A 16,719-nucleotide genomic window follows, 5' to 3' on the forward strand; every position below is an offset into this window, starting at 1 on the left:
CAGGAGGAGGAGAGGAAGAAGAGGAGCAGGAGGAGGAGGAGCAGGAGAAGGAGCAGGAGAAGGAGGAGAAGAAGGAGGAGGAAGAGGAGGAGGAGGAGGAAGAGGAGGTGGAGGAAGAGGAGGAGGAAGAGGAGGAGGAAGAAGAGGAGGAGGGGAGGAGGAAGAAGAAGAGGAGGAAGAGGAAGAGGAAGAGGAGGAGGAGGAGAAATAAACAACCATCTAAAGCATTGGTTCTCAACCTTCCTAATGTTGCAAACCTTTAATACATTTCTTTACGTTGTAGGGACCCCCAACCATAAAATTTTTTTAATTGTTACTTCATAACTGTTATTTTACTACTATTATGAATCATAACATAAATATCTGATATGCAGGATATCTGCTATATGATCTCTGTGAAAGAGTCATTTGACCCCCAAATGGTGTCGCACCCCACGAGTTGACAACCACTGATCTAAAGTCATACCTGGTTCATAGTAACATATTTGCTTAAAACAAAGTTACTGATTATATAAGATTCATACACACCATATGAAATATAGAAAGTAAAGGTTTTAAAGTAAAAAAACAAACAAACAAACAAACAAAAACAAAAAACAAAAAAAAAAATACCCTGTCCGAAAGACAGCGTGCTGTATGGAGGATCTCACTCTGCCCTGTTCTTACAGAAATAACTGCGAGCATTACTTTTCTTAAGATGTAGTCAATACATTTTAGCACTCTTCTCTCTTTTAACTAGAAAACAGAGAAATGTCACATGTGTCTACACATGTGTTTTGCCTGGTTTTCTGTATCTCTTTCCCACAAGCTGAGTGGGTCTGTATGAAGTAGGGCTGCTTCGAGCCTGTTTACCTTCATCTATTTTTCTTGAGATGGTACACAAGAGCCTTTGTCTGGCCTTGAAGAGTCTGTTTATAGTTTGTTTCCCATCTGAGATAAAGACTACAGCTATTCTCCCAAACAAAGTCCCTTGAGGAATTGATTAAAGTTGAGGCTGCTGCTCACCAGCAAAATGCATACAAAATACTGAAAGTAGGTTTGATGGTATAACTTGTAGTTCTTCCAAGACCCCAGATCTATGGGCAGCAGGTCCGGGATCCCTGCTAAGTGAAACTTTCTAACATTCTTCATATGTATTTCCTCTCTCTCTCTCCCTCTACCTTACCCTCTCCCTTTTCCTCTCTTTCTCTCCTTTCCTCCTTCCCTCCTTCTTCCTCCCTCTGTCTCTGTCTCTGTCTCTGTCTCTGTCTCTGTCTGTCTGTCTGTCTGTCTTCTCCAGGCCAAGCCTTAACAGTGCACCCTTGCAATGAGACAAAGAAGAGGTGCAGCACACTGAATTTCTCCAACCTCAATTCTAAGTGTGAAGCTTGGCTGAGGCCGAGTCTGACACCCTGCATCTGAAAATACAGCTATTCAGACACTTCCCAAGAATGGGGTACCAGGAAGCCCAGAAGCATTGGCCTAGAACACCTGAACTTTGGTACTTGCAGTTCCCTAAGCCAAAAATACTCTTGCAGACTTTGCACAGCTGAGTCCTTATCACCAATTCAGTTAAAATTCTACCTTTGAAGACAGCCTCATCCTGTCTAAAGAAGCGCCCTCAGCAAGAAAACCTCACCCCGTTACTGAGTAAACACTTCCAAGTGTTTACTACCACCTGTTTTAATGTTTCTGTAATTGTCTTTTCCTTGTTGTTGCTAAATGTCTATATTAATGCCCTTTAAGCTATCAGAAAGGATTTTGTCCACAACATTCTACACTGTATGTGGAACTCAGGACAATTACAAAATATATAAATTCAAAATGAGAGGCCGAGATAGTCACACATCTAATTATATTAAGCCTATTTCTTTATTCAAGGCTACATGTCGATTACTGTGGACATTTGAGGGTTTCTATGCCAACCCTAACTGCACCTCTGGTGAGGATATTTCTAAAATGTGCAGTTGCTGCTATATTTCTGCTCTATCATTTTTCAAAGGTTTCAAAACGTGTCATAAAATATTATTGGGTCAGGGATCTAGGCAGGCCACCAGATGGTTGAGAATGATTTATTTCCCTGATTTCAGACTTCTGAAGAAAGCGTGTAGGAAGAAAGCGGGTACTTATCTCTGAGCTTATAGAATATGGAAAATAAAGGGACCTTGAAGTCCATCTAGTACAGATCCACTCTTAATTTAAAAGCCTGTTCTACAGCACCTGTTGACGTGGCTATCCGACCTTGACTTTAATATTTTCAGCAATGAGACACAAGCTTACAAGACTAGATGATTAGACAGAATTTGATGAACAAGGTCTTCCTTCCGTTGATTCAAAATTTCCTTCCTGTAACTTCTGACCCTTGGCACAATCCTGGGTGTGCTTCATTCCTGTTCTGAATTAGGAACTTCTAGATGTTTGAGGACATCTAAAATGTTTTCCCTTCACTTTCTCAACTTCAGAAGAAACCTCTCAAAGCCCCCAGCTCTTCTCACTCATTTTGCCATTTAAACATTCATTCTGCAAGCGAACAATCTCAGAATGCTTATTTTTTTAATTATGGACCTAATCGTACTTGAGCTATAAAGCTACTAAATGATCCACTTTTGAAAGTCAATTATGCATATAACTGTGCTGTTATCGTTACTAATACCAGCATCGGTTGTTCGTTGTAAAACGCAAGAGCAGATTGTTCTGATACAACCAACCTAACCAGAGGTCTGTGTCTCAAATCAATCCACAATTGTCTGTATCAGCTGACTACTGAAAGTGTTTAAATTAATCTGAGTTATCAATTAGCACATGTACAATGATATGGCTTCCTCCAATCTTTTTCCATTAGACAGCCTAAACACAAACCATCAGAGGAAAGAACCCCATCATGGCATGTTAGTAAAAATAGTCTAAGCCACTCTGGGGGAAAGTGAATTGAGTTTTACAAAAAGAAAATGATATCAAATATAAAAATGAATAATTTTAAGCTAAATCAAGTAAAAATAAAGAGAGATAATCCACATTCAGATTTGGAATCTGAATCTGAGTCAGGGGTACTATGATCTCAGACACTCCTCTAATACATCATCAGCACAAAGGCAGAAACTAACCCACTGTGCTGGAAGCGGCGCCTTTCAGTGTTGACTTGCTCTTTCTCAGAACTAACCAATGAGCAAAATTTACACTAGGAACACTGATAGGATTCAACTCATATATACAGTATATATTATGACAGTATATATAATGACAGTATATATAATGACAGTATATACATATATATACACACTTATATTACAGTATATATACACACTGTAATCATCTGTTCTTTTAATAAATAACAGTAAGTTATAATGTTATAAAATCTTCACTGTAGTTTCCATTTAACACTCTCAGAAGTATCAAGTCCTGTGTTCTGTAGCATAAACATCATCATGGCTTGGTTGCATTTCTTCATGTTCTACAATATCCGTTAGACAGCAGAGAAGTCGACTTTCGCCTGAGCACAATCACTGAGAGACCTCGAAACACTGACTCAGTGACGTCTTGCTGAGTTAACTGTATCTGATGCATCCTTTGTGTCACTGAAGCCAAATGCATCTAATCATAACATGCTCAAAGGAATAAAAGCCAAACAGTAATGTGAGGAATTGCAATACATATTTTTATTATCTTTTAAAATAAACAAGCTGGGTGATTCAGTTGTTTCGACATCTCTGGTTATGGGTTAGACTGTGTGTGTCCTCACAAAATTTACGTTTAATCTATTTTCCTCACGGCTCCGATTTTATGACAACTGGGTTGTTGAAGACGTAATGAAGCGATGATGAACCCAAACTGCAGAGCAGCGGGCTCCAAGGTGACCTGTCTGGGGACTTTTGGAGACAGTAACACACATGGAAAAATACCACATGAAGAGGAAAGACAGGCCAGGAAAACATTTCTACAAGAAACTGGAGAAGAGACAGTCAATGAGCCCTCCCTCCCCAGCCTTGGAAGGAGCTGACCTGACCTTGCAAGCACAGGGATCTTGAATTTCTACTCAGTAAAACTGCAAACCTGTTTCTTTTGTTGAAGCCACTCAGCGTGCAGGATTGTGTGCAGATAAATTCATATCAGATAGTGTGCAGGATAAAATATGTATCTCTACTACTGACTTTGTAGTGCATCCTTTAAAAAAAAAACTGTAGACAAGTTGTGAGGGGAGGTGTATTCTCCTAAGGTACATAAAAGACATATATCTTAAAACTCCTGAGATACAATGGAAGAGATGGCTCAGCGGGTAAAGTTTTTATTTTTTAGGCAAACATTAGAACCTGAGTTCCAATCCCCAGTACCCACAGAAATGCTGGGCACATATCTTCAGCCCCTGCGCTGAGGTAGGAGAGACAGATAGATGTCAGGGACTTGCTTGCCAGCCAGCCTCGGCAAGACAGCAAGCTCCATGTTCAGTGAGAGAGTCTATTTCTAAAACCAAAGCAAAGCAATGGAGGAAGGCAACCGAAATCCAACTCTGCCTCTACGTGCAAACACTGAGTGCATGTGCACCTGGAGGTATATATACACAATTCACCACACACACATAGACACACACACACAAACATACACGTGTCGTTACTACAGACATATTATAGATACACATATTATATAAATACATATTCTTATTCTATTATAAACACTTTAAGTATTTAGGTTAAGCTCAAAGTGTTCAGCAGTGCTCCAGACTGCATGCCCACAGGTAGAAATGTAGTTCGTGAGGCTGAAGGAATGAAATTTTAATTTAAGTACTCAATCTGATTTCATGAAAATCATCACACATAGCCAGTGGCTACTGGAACTTACAGTAAAACTTTAATTTACATAAGCTTCTGTGTATGTGTGTGTGCCCCATTTTAGGTGTATACATGTGCGTGCAGGAGACTGTGGAGGTCAGAAGGGGTGTCATATCTCTTGGAACTTGAGCTATAGATGGCTTTGAGACATCAAGTGGGTTCTAGGAACTGAACTCCAGTTCTCCATTAGAGCAGTAAGTAAGTGTTTTTGACCATTTTACTGAGCTATCTCTGCAGCCCAGCTTACAATTAAACTTTACATTTTAATTTGAGAATGTATTCCATCACTCACTGTGAAACCCCTAAGGTCAAAGGTACATAGAAACTCCTATGAAAGAACAACTGAGTCCTGGAAGAATGCACAGTAAGTAAATTTTGGGGCACCAAATGATTGATTTTAAACCCAGTAAAATTGTTTCGGCAAACTAAACCTGAAGTTACTGGTTACTATCAGCAGGGGGAACTAGAGAGCAGCACACGAAATTTTCTCAGGAGAATTTTCTCTCTCCTACATCAAAGCCCTAAACCAGTCTGGCCAGGAACACCAAAGCCCAGGCTTCCCACACATCCAGTTAGCTTCATGATCTGCACATGCTTATTTTCAAAAGAGCCCTAGAAGAGCACAATAGGATTTGGCTGTAGGTGTTAAGAGTGTAAAATCTAATTAACGAGAATGTCTTTTTTTTAAATAATAAGATAAAATTCAGTTAATGATAGAACTAGGTCTTTCCCACTCCTGTTTGCTGAAATGTGGTTATTGTGATTTTTTTTCACTTTTTAAATCATATATCAGAGTTAAAAAATAAGGCCTAATAATTTACCCAAAAAGTTAAAATGTAATCAGCATAGTGTTGAAGGTTCTTTGGGGAAGTAAGGATAGGATGCCCACGCATGGCCTTACCTCTTGGTAAAGGTCACTGAGATCTTCCTGGTGAGCCTGCTTGGAGCATCCTGGGAACTCCCTAACACAGCAGGAGTCTGGAGGCCAGTCCATTTCTGTCATCTCCAGCCAATCAGTGAAGTACACCACGCCACAGCACTTAAACTGAAATAGAGTTACCAGTCACACTCAGAAACCGCACACGGTAGCTTTGGTTTAGCCTAACAGAGATGAGAGAGTTGATGTCCTACATGGCTGTACTGAGTTAAACGTCTCTTATCAGCCTCAGATGTGTGTGCATTCTATCATGATGATGAAAACATCAATACAGGAACATCAAAGTCATCATCCCATAATGGTTCTGAACTGTGACACCCACCCCTCCTAAAAGCAAATCTGTGTCTCACTCTCCAACTTCAGGATGTTCTTCAGATGATCAAAATGATGAAAGACTTCATAAGCAGACAAATTCAGTAGCTGGTCTTTCTTTATTACTAACTTCTAGTCAGTAGGAAGGAGCTAATCATTTTGCTTATTATCCATTCACTACTATAACTAAAAATTCCCCTATTGTGATGAAAGTGTCTACAAACTCTACGGAAAAAAAAAAAACAAAACCTTGTTGACTGTAACTCACATCTCAAAGGTAGCCAGCCACTCTTAGTTACCTTAATCAAGGCAAAAATCCTGTAAGTAGATATTTGTCTGGCTTATTATTACCCAATATGGTGAGGTTCCTGGAAAGCTATCATAAAGTATCATTATAATCTCAGAAAAATAATGGTGTGCCTAGCTTGAATATAGCTGGCCTTAAGAAAAGCGAGCTTGCCTTGCTCTAAGCCATGTTAAGAAGACCACTTTCGGTTGAGCTTCAGCAAAGATTATCAGAAATGTGGATGAAGGCTTACAAACAGGGCTTGAAGGCATGTACAGACTGGATTTAGAAAAAGTAACTGTGATCAGGACAGCTTTGCCCTTGGATAAAAGAGAAATCCTCCTCTACATACTCGGAAGGAAGAAGTATGGGCAGTCACGAGGAAGAACCCAGCCAAGAGGGAAGGCTACGCAAATTACATAGCCCAGGAGACCAATCTGTGCTCAGGATTAACACTGAATCATAAAATATCACAATCCAGCGCCATTTCAAAGCTTAACCAAAGCCATCTTGGAAGAATTCTGAATTCTTCATGCAACAGCAAGCGAGGAAAATGCTCTATGTACTTGGTACATTTCCACTCACTTGCCTAAAACGCTTATGATTTAAAGAGCTTATGATTTAAAAAGAAAGCAGCATCATGAAAGCACCTTGAGTGATAAGCTGTTAATACGAAGAGTTTTGAGAAACTTCTAAGACATCTTCTGCATTGTTTAAAACTCCATGTGTGTACCACAAACATCACAACTCAGCAACATCCTAGCACCACGAGGGTAACATAAATGTCAGAGATCGACTAATCTGATGTCACAGGCTGACACAAAGCATTGGGAATCCCTAAAATAAAGCTCGTATTTAAAGACTCCACTTTCTAAATATTTTAAACGATAACATTTTGAGGTCAGTATTTTTAAAGCCTTTTAGCATTTCTTAGAGGGACGAGCTTTTCCAAGCTGCAACACAGGGCAGTTCTCAGAGCACCCTACTTCCAGTCACAATGGAGCAGCCCATTTATCTGGTTTTGTCAGGAAATGAGGACTTCCATAGCAATGGCTTTTCCAAATAACTTGAACATGCTACGTTCAGTGCCAGCATTGTTAAAGAGCTGCTGACATCCGTTCTCTCCTACAGAGTTGTTCCAGAGCCTATCCACAGAGGACAGTGGATCTGTACGAACCTCCTGAGCCTCCTGAAGGTGAACTCAGTATTACACCAGCTCAAGTCTGTGCTCTGTCACTACCTGTCAAGACAGTTCTGAGCTGATGGTATGTTAAGCTCTAGAAAATACAATATAATCATTATTTTTCATGTAAATAAACTGAGCCCGTAGATGGATGAAGGGACTTTCTGATTGGTCAGTGTATGGCAGAAGCTATGACTCCAACCAACGCTTATACAAGCGCTACCATTAAATGAACACATTTTTATTAAAAATGTGGTTTAAAATAAGGCATTAGGAAGCATCACTAAGAATCATACAAGATTCATTCAGTTACAGTCCATGCGCAGAGTAACAACAAATGGGGAATTCCAAAGTCTCATTTACTGTGGAAGAAAAGTATCCCAGACTGAGTTGCCTCTCCCCTTCTAAATTTCTATGTTAAAATTCTAACCCCTGTACCCCAGAATTAAATTGTTCATGTCAAGAGAACCACTAAAACAGTAACTAAATTTAACATGGACCTTAATCAGATGTGAATAATATCCCTACAGAAAGAGGAAATTAAGCATGGGCACATATAAAGACAAGATAATGAGAAGACATGGGACAAAGACTTCTACACGCCAAGGAGAGGCTTCAAAAGACATCAATATTGGCACTCTTGAACATTCAACCTCCAGAACAATGAACAGACACTCATCCTGAGTGATCGTGTGTGTGACAGTCCTGCCAGACTAATAAAGGGCTTTGAATGTCTTCTGGATATTTGGATAGATTCACCACTCTTTTTTATGCAAACTAGTACTGTGAGGTAAGAGAGAACATTTCAAGTCAAGCCAGGATGTAGCATTTGTAGCACTTGTAAACCATCCATGGAGGTGAAGCCCTGAAAGAAGGAAAACAAGTTCGCTATTTCTCAACCTGGGTTATCACAGTTTGCATCATAAGTTCCAGAAAATAAAAATTCCGGGAGCTCTGGAGGGGGGCAGTTCCTGAATACAGCTTACTATAAATGGCCGGCGCTTCAAATGTCTTCCCGTTGGGTTGCTTTCAGTCTAGTTGTGCAACAAACAAACAAAGTCAGGAAGCAACGGAATAACAGGAAATCTGTGTGACACTGATAATTTCACCATCTCAGCAAGTGTGACACAAAGCCAGGTTTGGAGAATTCCCTAGACTTGAACCTCTGCCATGGGCATAGGCAAAGCAGAATGAGTATCTGGATATCTCGTAAGACAGTCCTTCTCAAATGTGTCATGGTCCAGAATGAGAGAAAGGAAAGCAAGCTGAGATATGTGGTCTTCTACGGATGCCATTACATCCACAAGGAAAAAACTTAGGAGAACTGCTCTGAGGCAAAATCGATGTTTAATCTCAAGTAACTGGATTTCCATTTGAGATACTGGGATGAAATGTAAAACAGTTTAGAACAAAAGTGCATCTTGAAATATCACTATTAATAAGCATACTACAAATGAGATCAAGTTGATGATCCCATTCACTCTTCTTGACACTCCATGAAGTGAGTACCTGTATTGTTTCTATTTCATAGGGATGGAAACTGAGGCCTAAGGAGTTAAGTTAACTGATACTAGGTAGTAGAGCTAGCATTTGAATCAAAGACATCCTGACTAGAAAAAAAAAAAACTCTCCATGATGATGTTCATATTAGCTAAATTACCAATGGAAACAATCTTTTAAAACACTGAAATAATGTTTAAAACATGGGTAACTCTAAAAGTCGTAAAAATTATCATAAAAGAGAGAGATCTAAGTAAAGCTTTGGATGTTTATTAAGTAGCTCATGAAAAAAGAAACTTGAGAGTAGTCTAGCCGCACTTTTAAACAAACGCATGTGGACCAGAAAAAATGAGGAGGAAGGCTGTATGTGAGAGGAAAAGACAAGCATGGAGTGACTCGAGGCATGCTGGGAAAAACCTGCAGCAGTGACAACAACACAGGCTTCAGGTTTCCGTGCAGAAAAATGATCAAAACCAAAGCTTTGAACACCTGTTTCGACAACTTGCCACATATTCTATACTTTCTACCCCCCGGAACTTCAGCACTCACCTCTCTCTGAAAATAATTCCAAGCATGTGTAAGCCATCTATACCTGGGTAAGCCGTAATTTGTCATTCTGGCTTTCAAAGTAACCATATCTGACCACTGTACTGGCACCTGGAGATAAAAAAAAAAAAGCAAATGATCAACACGCAAGCACAAACTAGCCAGGCAAAAGCGCACTCACATATGAAAAATCTACAACCTGGAGCATTCCGACAACACTCACACGACACGTAATACAAATTGGATTAAAGTAGACAAGTACTATTTCAGTTTATACTTGCTTATGAACTCAACTCAGGTAAATAAACCCAACATCAAAGAAACTGGTGTGGGAATCAAGAACTAGGAGACAGAAAGGGGAGCTGCATATATAAGCCTCTAAAACCTAAGGCCAGGGTCATTTTGAAATCTAACTGGAAATAGTAATATCAGGCTGGGTAGATGGCTCAGTGTGTAAGAATATCTGCTGCACAGTGTGAGGAGTTGAGTTCAGATCTACATCAAAAGGAAAAGCCTGGATATGGCCTATAACTCCAGCACTACAGGAGGTGGGAAGAAGGGCAGAGATCAGAAGGTCACTGGTGCTTAAAGGTACCAACCTAGCAGAAAATACCAATCTCTGGATTGGGTGAGAGATGCTGTCTCAAAGGAATAAGGCGGGAATCAATGGAGGAGGATACCAGTTCTCCTCTGATCCCCACATCTGAACATGTGTGTGTATACTTATAGACACTGTGAACACATATGCACACAGTGTACAAAGGCACAGAAGTTTTTAATTAAAAATTAAATTTAAAGGTAGTAATAGCAGGTAAAAGACAGATACAGGTGGATCTCTGTAAATTCAAGGCCAGCCTGGTCTACAGAGCAAGTTCCATGATAGCCAGAGCTGTCTCAGAAAAAAAAAAAAAAAAAAAAAACAGTAATTAATATCAGTAGAAGTAAGTTAAAAACTTTCTTGGGCACAGAAATTCTTTGATTTTATTTCTTTTCTAGCTGGTTGTTGGTTCTTTTGTTTTGTTTTTTTAATACATAGTGCAAAAAAATTAGCAAGTTCGTCGGGAATACATTCTATTCATATGGTTCAGTAACATTCAGAAAACCAGCCAAAGTTCAAGCTACCCGCTATAAATTATTATTAACTCATATCCGTTAGAGCATAGAGTGAATGGAAGTAAAATAAATTCTCAAGAAATATATCATCTGAAATCGTTAATATCACAGACAGATTTTTTTTTAACTGGAGTGTTAGATAGAAGGTGAGTATGTAGAAACAAGTAAAAGAACGAGGGAACAAACAGATGTCAAGCCTCTTGACTCAGTTAATAGAATATTTTTTTTCTAAATTTTTGCTTTCCAAAACAAACGCTGGCTGTTTCTTCACCGTGGCCACCATCAATCTGAAACCAAATGTGGCAAGAAAACAGAGGCCCATTGAGGTCCCGGCTCCACATGCTGGGCTCTGGCCAGGAAGCAAAGCACACAGTGGAGGGCTTGCTTGCATGAACCAGCCAGCTTAGAGCACAAAGCCCATTCTATGTAAAGGTTGGAGTCTGCGAAACTTGGCAGATAATAAACTTTAATGACACTTTTCTTTTACATTGTTATTAGTACAGAAACAATAAAAGTCTTAGCAACTTTTCTTGTTTCTGCCAGGCTGCTTTCTACATTTCACTTTTTAAACGGTCCTTCCTTCTTTGCTCCTGGTGATGTAATGGGGAAGATTTACACAAGAAAAACAATGACGTGTGCCCCATGGCTGAAATGGCAGTGAGTGTCATTCATGTAGTGCCCCAGGAGCTGAAGCCACTGAGAACAGGACAAAGGAACCAGAATAGGGACCAAGCAAAGGTAGATTCCTTTGCTCTCTTATGTATGCTTCACAGAATCAAAGCAACCTTGTCAGCAGGCTAAATTAACTCATCCTAAGCTTCCCACAGCTTTATCAAATATTTAACATATACCAGTTAAGCATATGCTTCATAGTCCAACTACAAAATCCAGGGAACCAATGGTATGTGAAACTTCATGACAATACCACAGCACTCTAATGTTTGAGACAGGAGGACTGCCATGAATTTGAGGACACGTTACACGTACTGAGTTCTAGGCTAGCTTGGGCTATGAAGTAAGATCTTGTCTCTAACTTAAATAAATAAAAGAATCCATAGAAAGTCACTCATTTTCTAAAATATTTTTATCACTGAACAGCATACAACCAAAAGCTGAGATTAAAAGAAACAAGAGTTATTTATAAGATTGATTCTTCTGTTGCTTGCATGCCAGGGATGTAGGCCATTTTTCAAAACCAAAATCAGGATAAATTCCTTACTATTAAAGTAAAAATCTGGGCCTTACTACCTTTTATTATTTTCTAACATATAAAGTTTGTAGGTATAACATGAAAATATAACTTAAAAAAAAAACAGCAAGTCAACTCCAGTTTAAGAGAAAGTTGTTTTATTGTTTTTTGTTTTTGTTTTCGTTTTTCACATACATTCTTGATTTTATATTGAGCTATGGAGGACCTTCCCTGACTCAACACCTTCCCACTGATGATTCTGTCTTCCTCCTCAACTCCTCCCAGTTGGAACTAAGAGTTTCTTCACAGAGCTATGAACACTAGCACAGCAGCCAGCATAGGTAAACTGTGGTAGGCAGAGCCACCATTACTCTGCAGTAGCCACAGTCTCAGAACACTACAGATTCACCACAAAATCTTTAATAACTGTACCGACAACAGAAATAACTTCAACTGTATTACACAAGTGCCTAATGCCCTGCTTATCTCTGACACAAATACAAAATTATCACCCTCTCTTAAGAGGTCTTGAATTTTTAAACGTTTACAATATACCAGGAACTCCTCAGGTTCCCAGGCCCCATCTTTTCCCACCGTTCTAACTGAGCACATCTGGCCAGGAACAGAGGAAGGCTCATGATTAAGAATTACTTTGCGAGCCTCCCCAAAAGGCCCAAGGGCAAAAAAAAAAAAAAACATTGAAAGGCACCATTTTGAGGAAACATAGTGGTTCTGTAAGGCAATGACACCAGCCAGCATTCACAGACGTGCAAAGGAAGTTGTTTCCATTCTACACTGGAAACAACTGTACTAAGTTCACCACTGAATGTAGCAAACTAAGCAAGAGCCAGCACAAGCAAGGGCCAGGATAGGGTGGGGGTAGGGGTGGGGGTAGGAGCATTGACAAATGACAAAGCAACTGGTGGAAAAGGCCCGGAAAGCTCTTTTTTCATTCTAAGGAAGCTATGAAGGTTTCTTTAGTGGTTGCAGTGGCCAAAATGAGACAGAAACTGCTGAACTCTGGTTTTTCAGCAGCCAGGTCTCAAGCTGTGAGCTTTTACACCAAGGTGAGCACATAGCAAGCCTTCAGATGCACTTCTTAAAGTTCAGTGTGGTTCGGCTTGTTGAAAACAGGAGATTGGGGTTTCCCTCCTCACCTTTTTCAGCTGCGGTCAGCAAAGATGGAGATAGAAGGGGACACTATAACAATCTCCAGCCAGCACAAACTAAACTCCCCATTACTAACTCAGAAGCGGGGGTAATTCTCTTAGGCTATCCCCAGTCCATGATATTCACATTTAGGAATGAAAGATGTATCACAGTATCACAAGATAAGGATTTTAAATTATGACTTGGAAGTGTGTGTGTGTGTGTGTGTGTGTGTGTGTGTGTGTGTGTGACCTTTTCAGCAATATCAGGAATGTTCACCCTTGTTGTGTAATGTGGTCATGCAAAGTACCAATCATGTACCACAGTCACTCTCCAGAGCCTGACTCAAAAGTCAACCTGGATGTTGTTCCAGACTTTGATTCTGTCCCTCTGGGAACTCACCATAACCTCTTGCTCGTATGTCCACACACCGCAAGCCAGTTCTACACAGAAGATGACGAGCAAAGTTCCAAAGTACTGCAGAAAGAGAGAGCGGGACGTTAACACGAAACTACTTAAGGCAAATGTTACCAGAGGTTGTGTTTATCTATGATAAGAAGGCAGGGCTCCTCTTCAGAAAGCACATAAAGTTTCCCCAAGCCTACAGCCAGCTGCAGATAACCATCAGGACTCACCTAAATGGGCCAGTGTTTTGTCATTAATCAGCTGGTAGGGCAAATCTTTTACAAATACCAGTAAGTTTTATTGAGATGAGTAATAACTTATATAGTATAATGTAATAAAGCTGAATCAAGTTCTCTGAAAAAAAAAATTACACCTAGTTCCTAAGTAAGATCTGCAAGGTCTGCGTTTTACCTGATGCACATTTTCACTTTCTTCTGGCCAAGGAGAGGGATGCTTCTTTACATTTGCAAGAGGGACAACCTAGAATGAGCTATCGATTACTCACGCTAAATGGAGATAATAGTGGGTTTTTAACTGTGAGAATCGCTCTTGGGAGGCATGCAAAGGCAAACAGGTAACAAACCTGAATGCAGTATTGAAAAACAGAAATGCAAATAAAGGAGTCAGTATTCCTGAACAGGAAGCAGACCTGCGACGAAGAGATTAGAGAAGGTTAGGCAGATGATGCAAACAGATGCACAGCAAAGCTGTCAAGGAAGACAAGCACACACCCAGAAGAGAAACGGCAGGCAGACTAAAGCTGGATCGTGGTGCGCACCAGATGACCTACTAATGGGCTTTACACATATCATGTAGGTAATAAGGTGGCGTCTCTCAATGTTTCTGCATAAGACAAAGACATGATGGGTTAAATAATGTCGGGATGATAATCACTTTGAAAGAGAAGGGCTGAGGGGTGAGTTGAGAAGTTTAGAAGACAGCAGAGAGGGGGTCTGAGGTAGATCTGAGTTTTTATGGTAGCCTTGTTAACAAATGGGAAGCAATGCCTTCTAATAATGCAGCAAAAGACACTGGACCAGCTGGATTGATAGACAAAGAGAGAAAGAAGTATCTCCCCAAAGCAGAGAAATATGATGAATTAACATTTCGGAGGGGGGGGGAACAGATGAAAACATGCACTTTATTTGAAAAATATAGAAACATATTCTGTACTATTCTTAACCTCAGAAGTCAGGAACCTGAGACTGGAACTGGAAATTATTCTCTTATTAGGAAGAGAGTAGCTTTTGAATAATGTCCTACTTCTCAAGTTCCTAATTTAATCAAGAACCCTCTGAAACAATATGATTCCGTTTCACACACCAGGAAGTAAGTGTAAAGGGTAGATCATGTGACTTGAGGACGTGCGTGATACATTTCATGGACTAGAGCTTTTCAGCATCTGTTCTGTGTGTTCTTCCTTACCATCCCCCATGGATGGAGGCAACCTTACTGAAGTAAGCAGTGAAAAACCAAAAGAAGACTGGGCTTCTCAGGAGTTCTCTCCTCTGATTCCAGCAGGAATAGAACAAAACTGAGATAGCTCATGAGTCTTCTACTTCCTGTGCAGTATGGGATTAGGAGTTGGTACTGGATGGTATAACCTCAGATTGTCTCCTTGCTTCCAATCAAAGCTCTATGAAGAGCAGACACCTAAATGTTTTCTTCATCACACAGTTAGTGCTTGATAAATTCTCATCATGCAAAATAATAAGCGAAAACAACCGAAATGAATCGATAGTGTCTAGAGTTTGCATGGGCTGTAATCTTGAAAGAACCTCTTAATAAAAGTGATCTTTAAGAGGAAGTAAAACTGCTGGCGTTCTAGAGAAGGCAGTCATGGAAGAGGAAGCGCTAAATATAAAGCCACTTTGTGCATGAGTGAGTTAATCAAAACTTAGCATAACCAGAGCACAGATGCAGTAGAAGCAGATGCCAGGCAATGTTTTGAGGTACAATGGGCTGGGGAAAGAACTTTGCATTTTATTCTAAATGTGATGAAACCATTAACAGATGACATGATCTGATGCACACTATGAAAACATTTCCGGCTGTTTTATCTACAGAAAAAGCAAGGTCATGAGATTTACATAAAGGACATCCAAACTAGGATGGGGGTGGAGACAGAGAAAGGAGTTGCCTGACACAAGACTGTCGCCTGTCAAAGACAGTTTTAGAACCTTGGTTCAAAGTTTGTCAAAAAGAGAAGAGCAATCAAAAATGGAGACAATGCTAGAGTTTTCTATCTCTGTGAAGTATTCCTTATGACTTAAAACTAGAAATCACTGCTAGTAGTTTCAACTCGCTTCCTTCCTTTTTCTTTTATTAAAACAAAAAAGTACAACTGCATAATCTCTAAGTAACACAGCTTAGGAACAAGAAGTGGTTCAAAGGATAAAGTGGTATTTGCTAAGGGTCTCCCAGTTCACCAGGCACTTGTACTTCCAGCATATTTAAGACAGACACAGACATGCTCAGCTTCAAGACCCAGATCTCATAGCTAAGTGCTCTTTCTAGTGCTGAACCGAAGGCTTTCAGCCTTAAAAGACCAGCTAGAAGAAATCTGGTGAACGACGTATTCCATGTCAGTTTCTCTCAGAGCACTCTTCGATGTTTAAGAACTATCTCAATATGAAAAAAACGTATTCACTACTGTGTGACAAAGCTATCAAATGTGGAGTAATTTTCCAATTAACCAGTGTTCTTGCTTCTGATAAGAAAAGATGCTAGGAAGTAGTGAGATTCCAGAGAAAATTACACTGTGGGATTGCTTTGCTCCACAGAGCCCTAACCTGAACTCTGAAGACTGATGTCCACCCACAATAACAGCCAAACCAGTACTTAAACAGCAAGATATTCCTAAGGGCAAACATGGACAGGGTGGTACCTGTGTGTGCTGAATGGGAAAAGAAAATATCCTGGCTCTGCCTCGGTGATAAGCATGAAGATTTCTGGACTGAGCTTATATCCTTTGAAATGACAGCTGATTTATCATTCTCATTCCCTGCCTTTCAGAGTCACTGGTGAGTCCTGAGAAAGGACTTAGGACCTGGTCATAGGCACTTACTCAGATTTATGTAATATGTCTAATACATGAGAAACTTCAAAGCCTATAGAACTAAATGACAAGTCTATAAAAACAGGTATGCCATCATGTCTAGTTTCTTTATATTTGTGTGTGTGTGTGTGTGTGTGTGTGTGTGTGTGTGTGTGTGTGTGTTATGTGCCTGGTTGTATACAGGTGACTGTCCTGCCTGTTTGAAGAGTGTGTCAATCTCCCTGGAACTGGAGTTGCAG

At 40.0% G+C, this 16,719-nt stretch overlaps 1 protein-coding gene and 1 long non-coding RNA gene across 14 annotated transcripts in view; one reads left to right on the forward strand and one right to left on the reverse strand.

The window, feature by feature from the left end:
- Window positions 1–16,719, reverse strand: part of Tspan12 (tetraspanin 12) — a 92,297-nt gene that overhangs the window by 16,368 nt on the left and 59,210 nt on the right. For all 13 annotated transcript variants that reach the window (XM_028762552.1, XM_028762555.1, XM_028762547.1 and 10 more), the window contains 3 exons: window positions 13,420–13,494; window positions 9,570–9,677; window positions 5,704–5,847 (listed from right to left, as the gene is read on the reverse strand). In XM_028762552.1, the coding sequence (XP_028618385.1) occupies window positions 5,704–5,847; window positions 9,570–9,677; window positions 13,420–13,494 (327 nt within the window). The remainder of the gene's footprint in view (window positions 1–5,703; window positions 5,848–9,569; window positions 9,678–13,419; window positions 13,495–16,719) is intronic.
- On the forward strand, window positions 14,105–16,564 carry LOC114617046. The gene is made up of 2 exons (XR_003710738.1): window positions 14,105–14,234; window positions 16,206–16,564. It is a non-coding gene; the product is annotated as an uncharacterized LOC114617046 (long non-coding RNA).

The sequence above is a fragment of the Grammomys surdaster genome, unplaced genomic scaffold (assembly GCF_004785775.1).
Source record: "Grammomys surdaster isolate TR1022 unplaced genomic scaffold, NIH_TR_1.0 134, whole genome shotgun sequence".
Classification (NCBI taxonomy): domain Eukaryota; kingdom Metazoa; phylum Chordata; class Mammalia; order Rodentia; family Muridae; genus Grammomys; species Grammomys surdaster.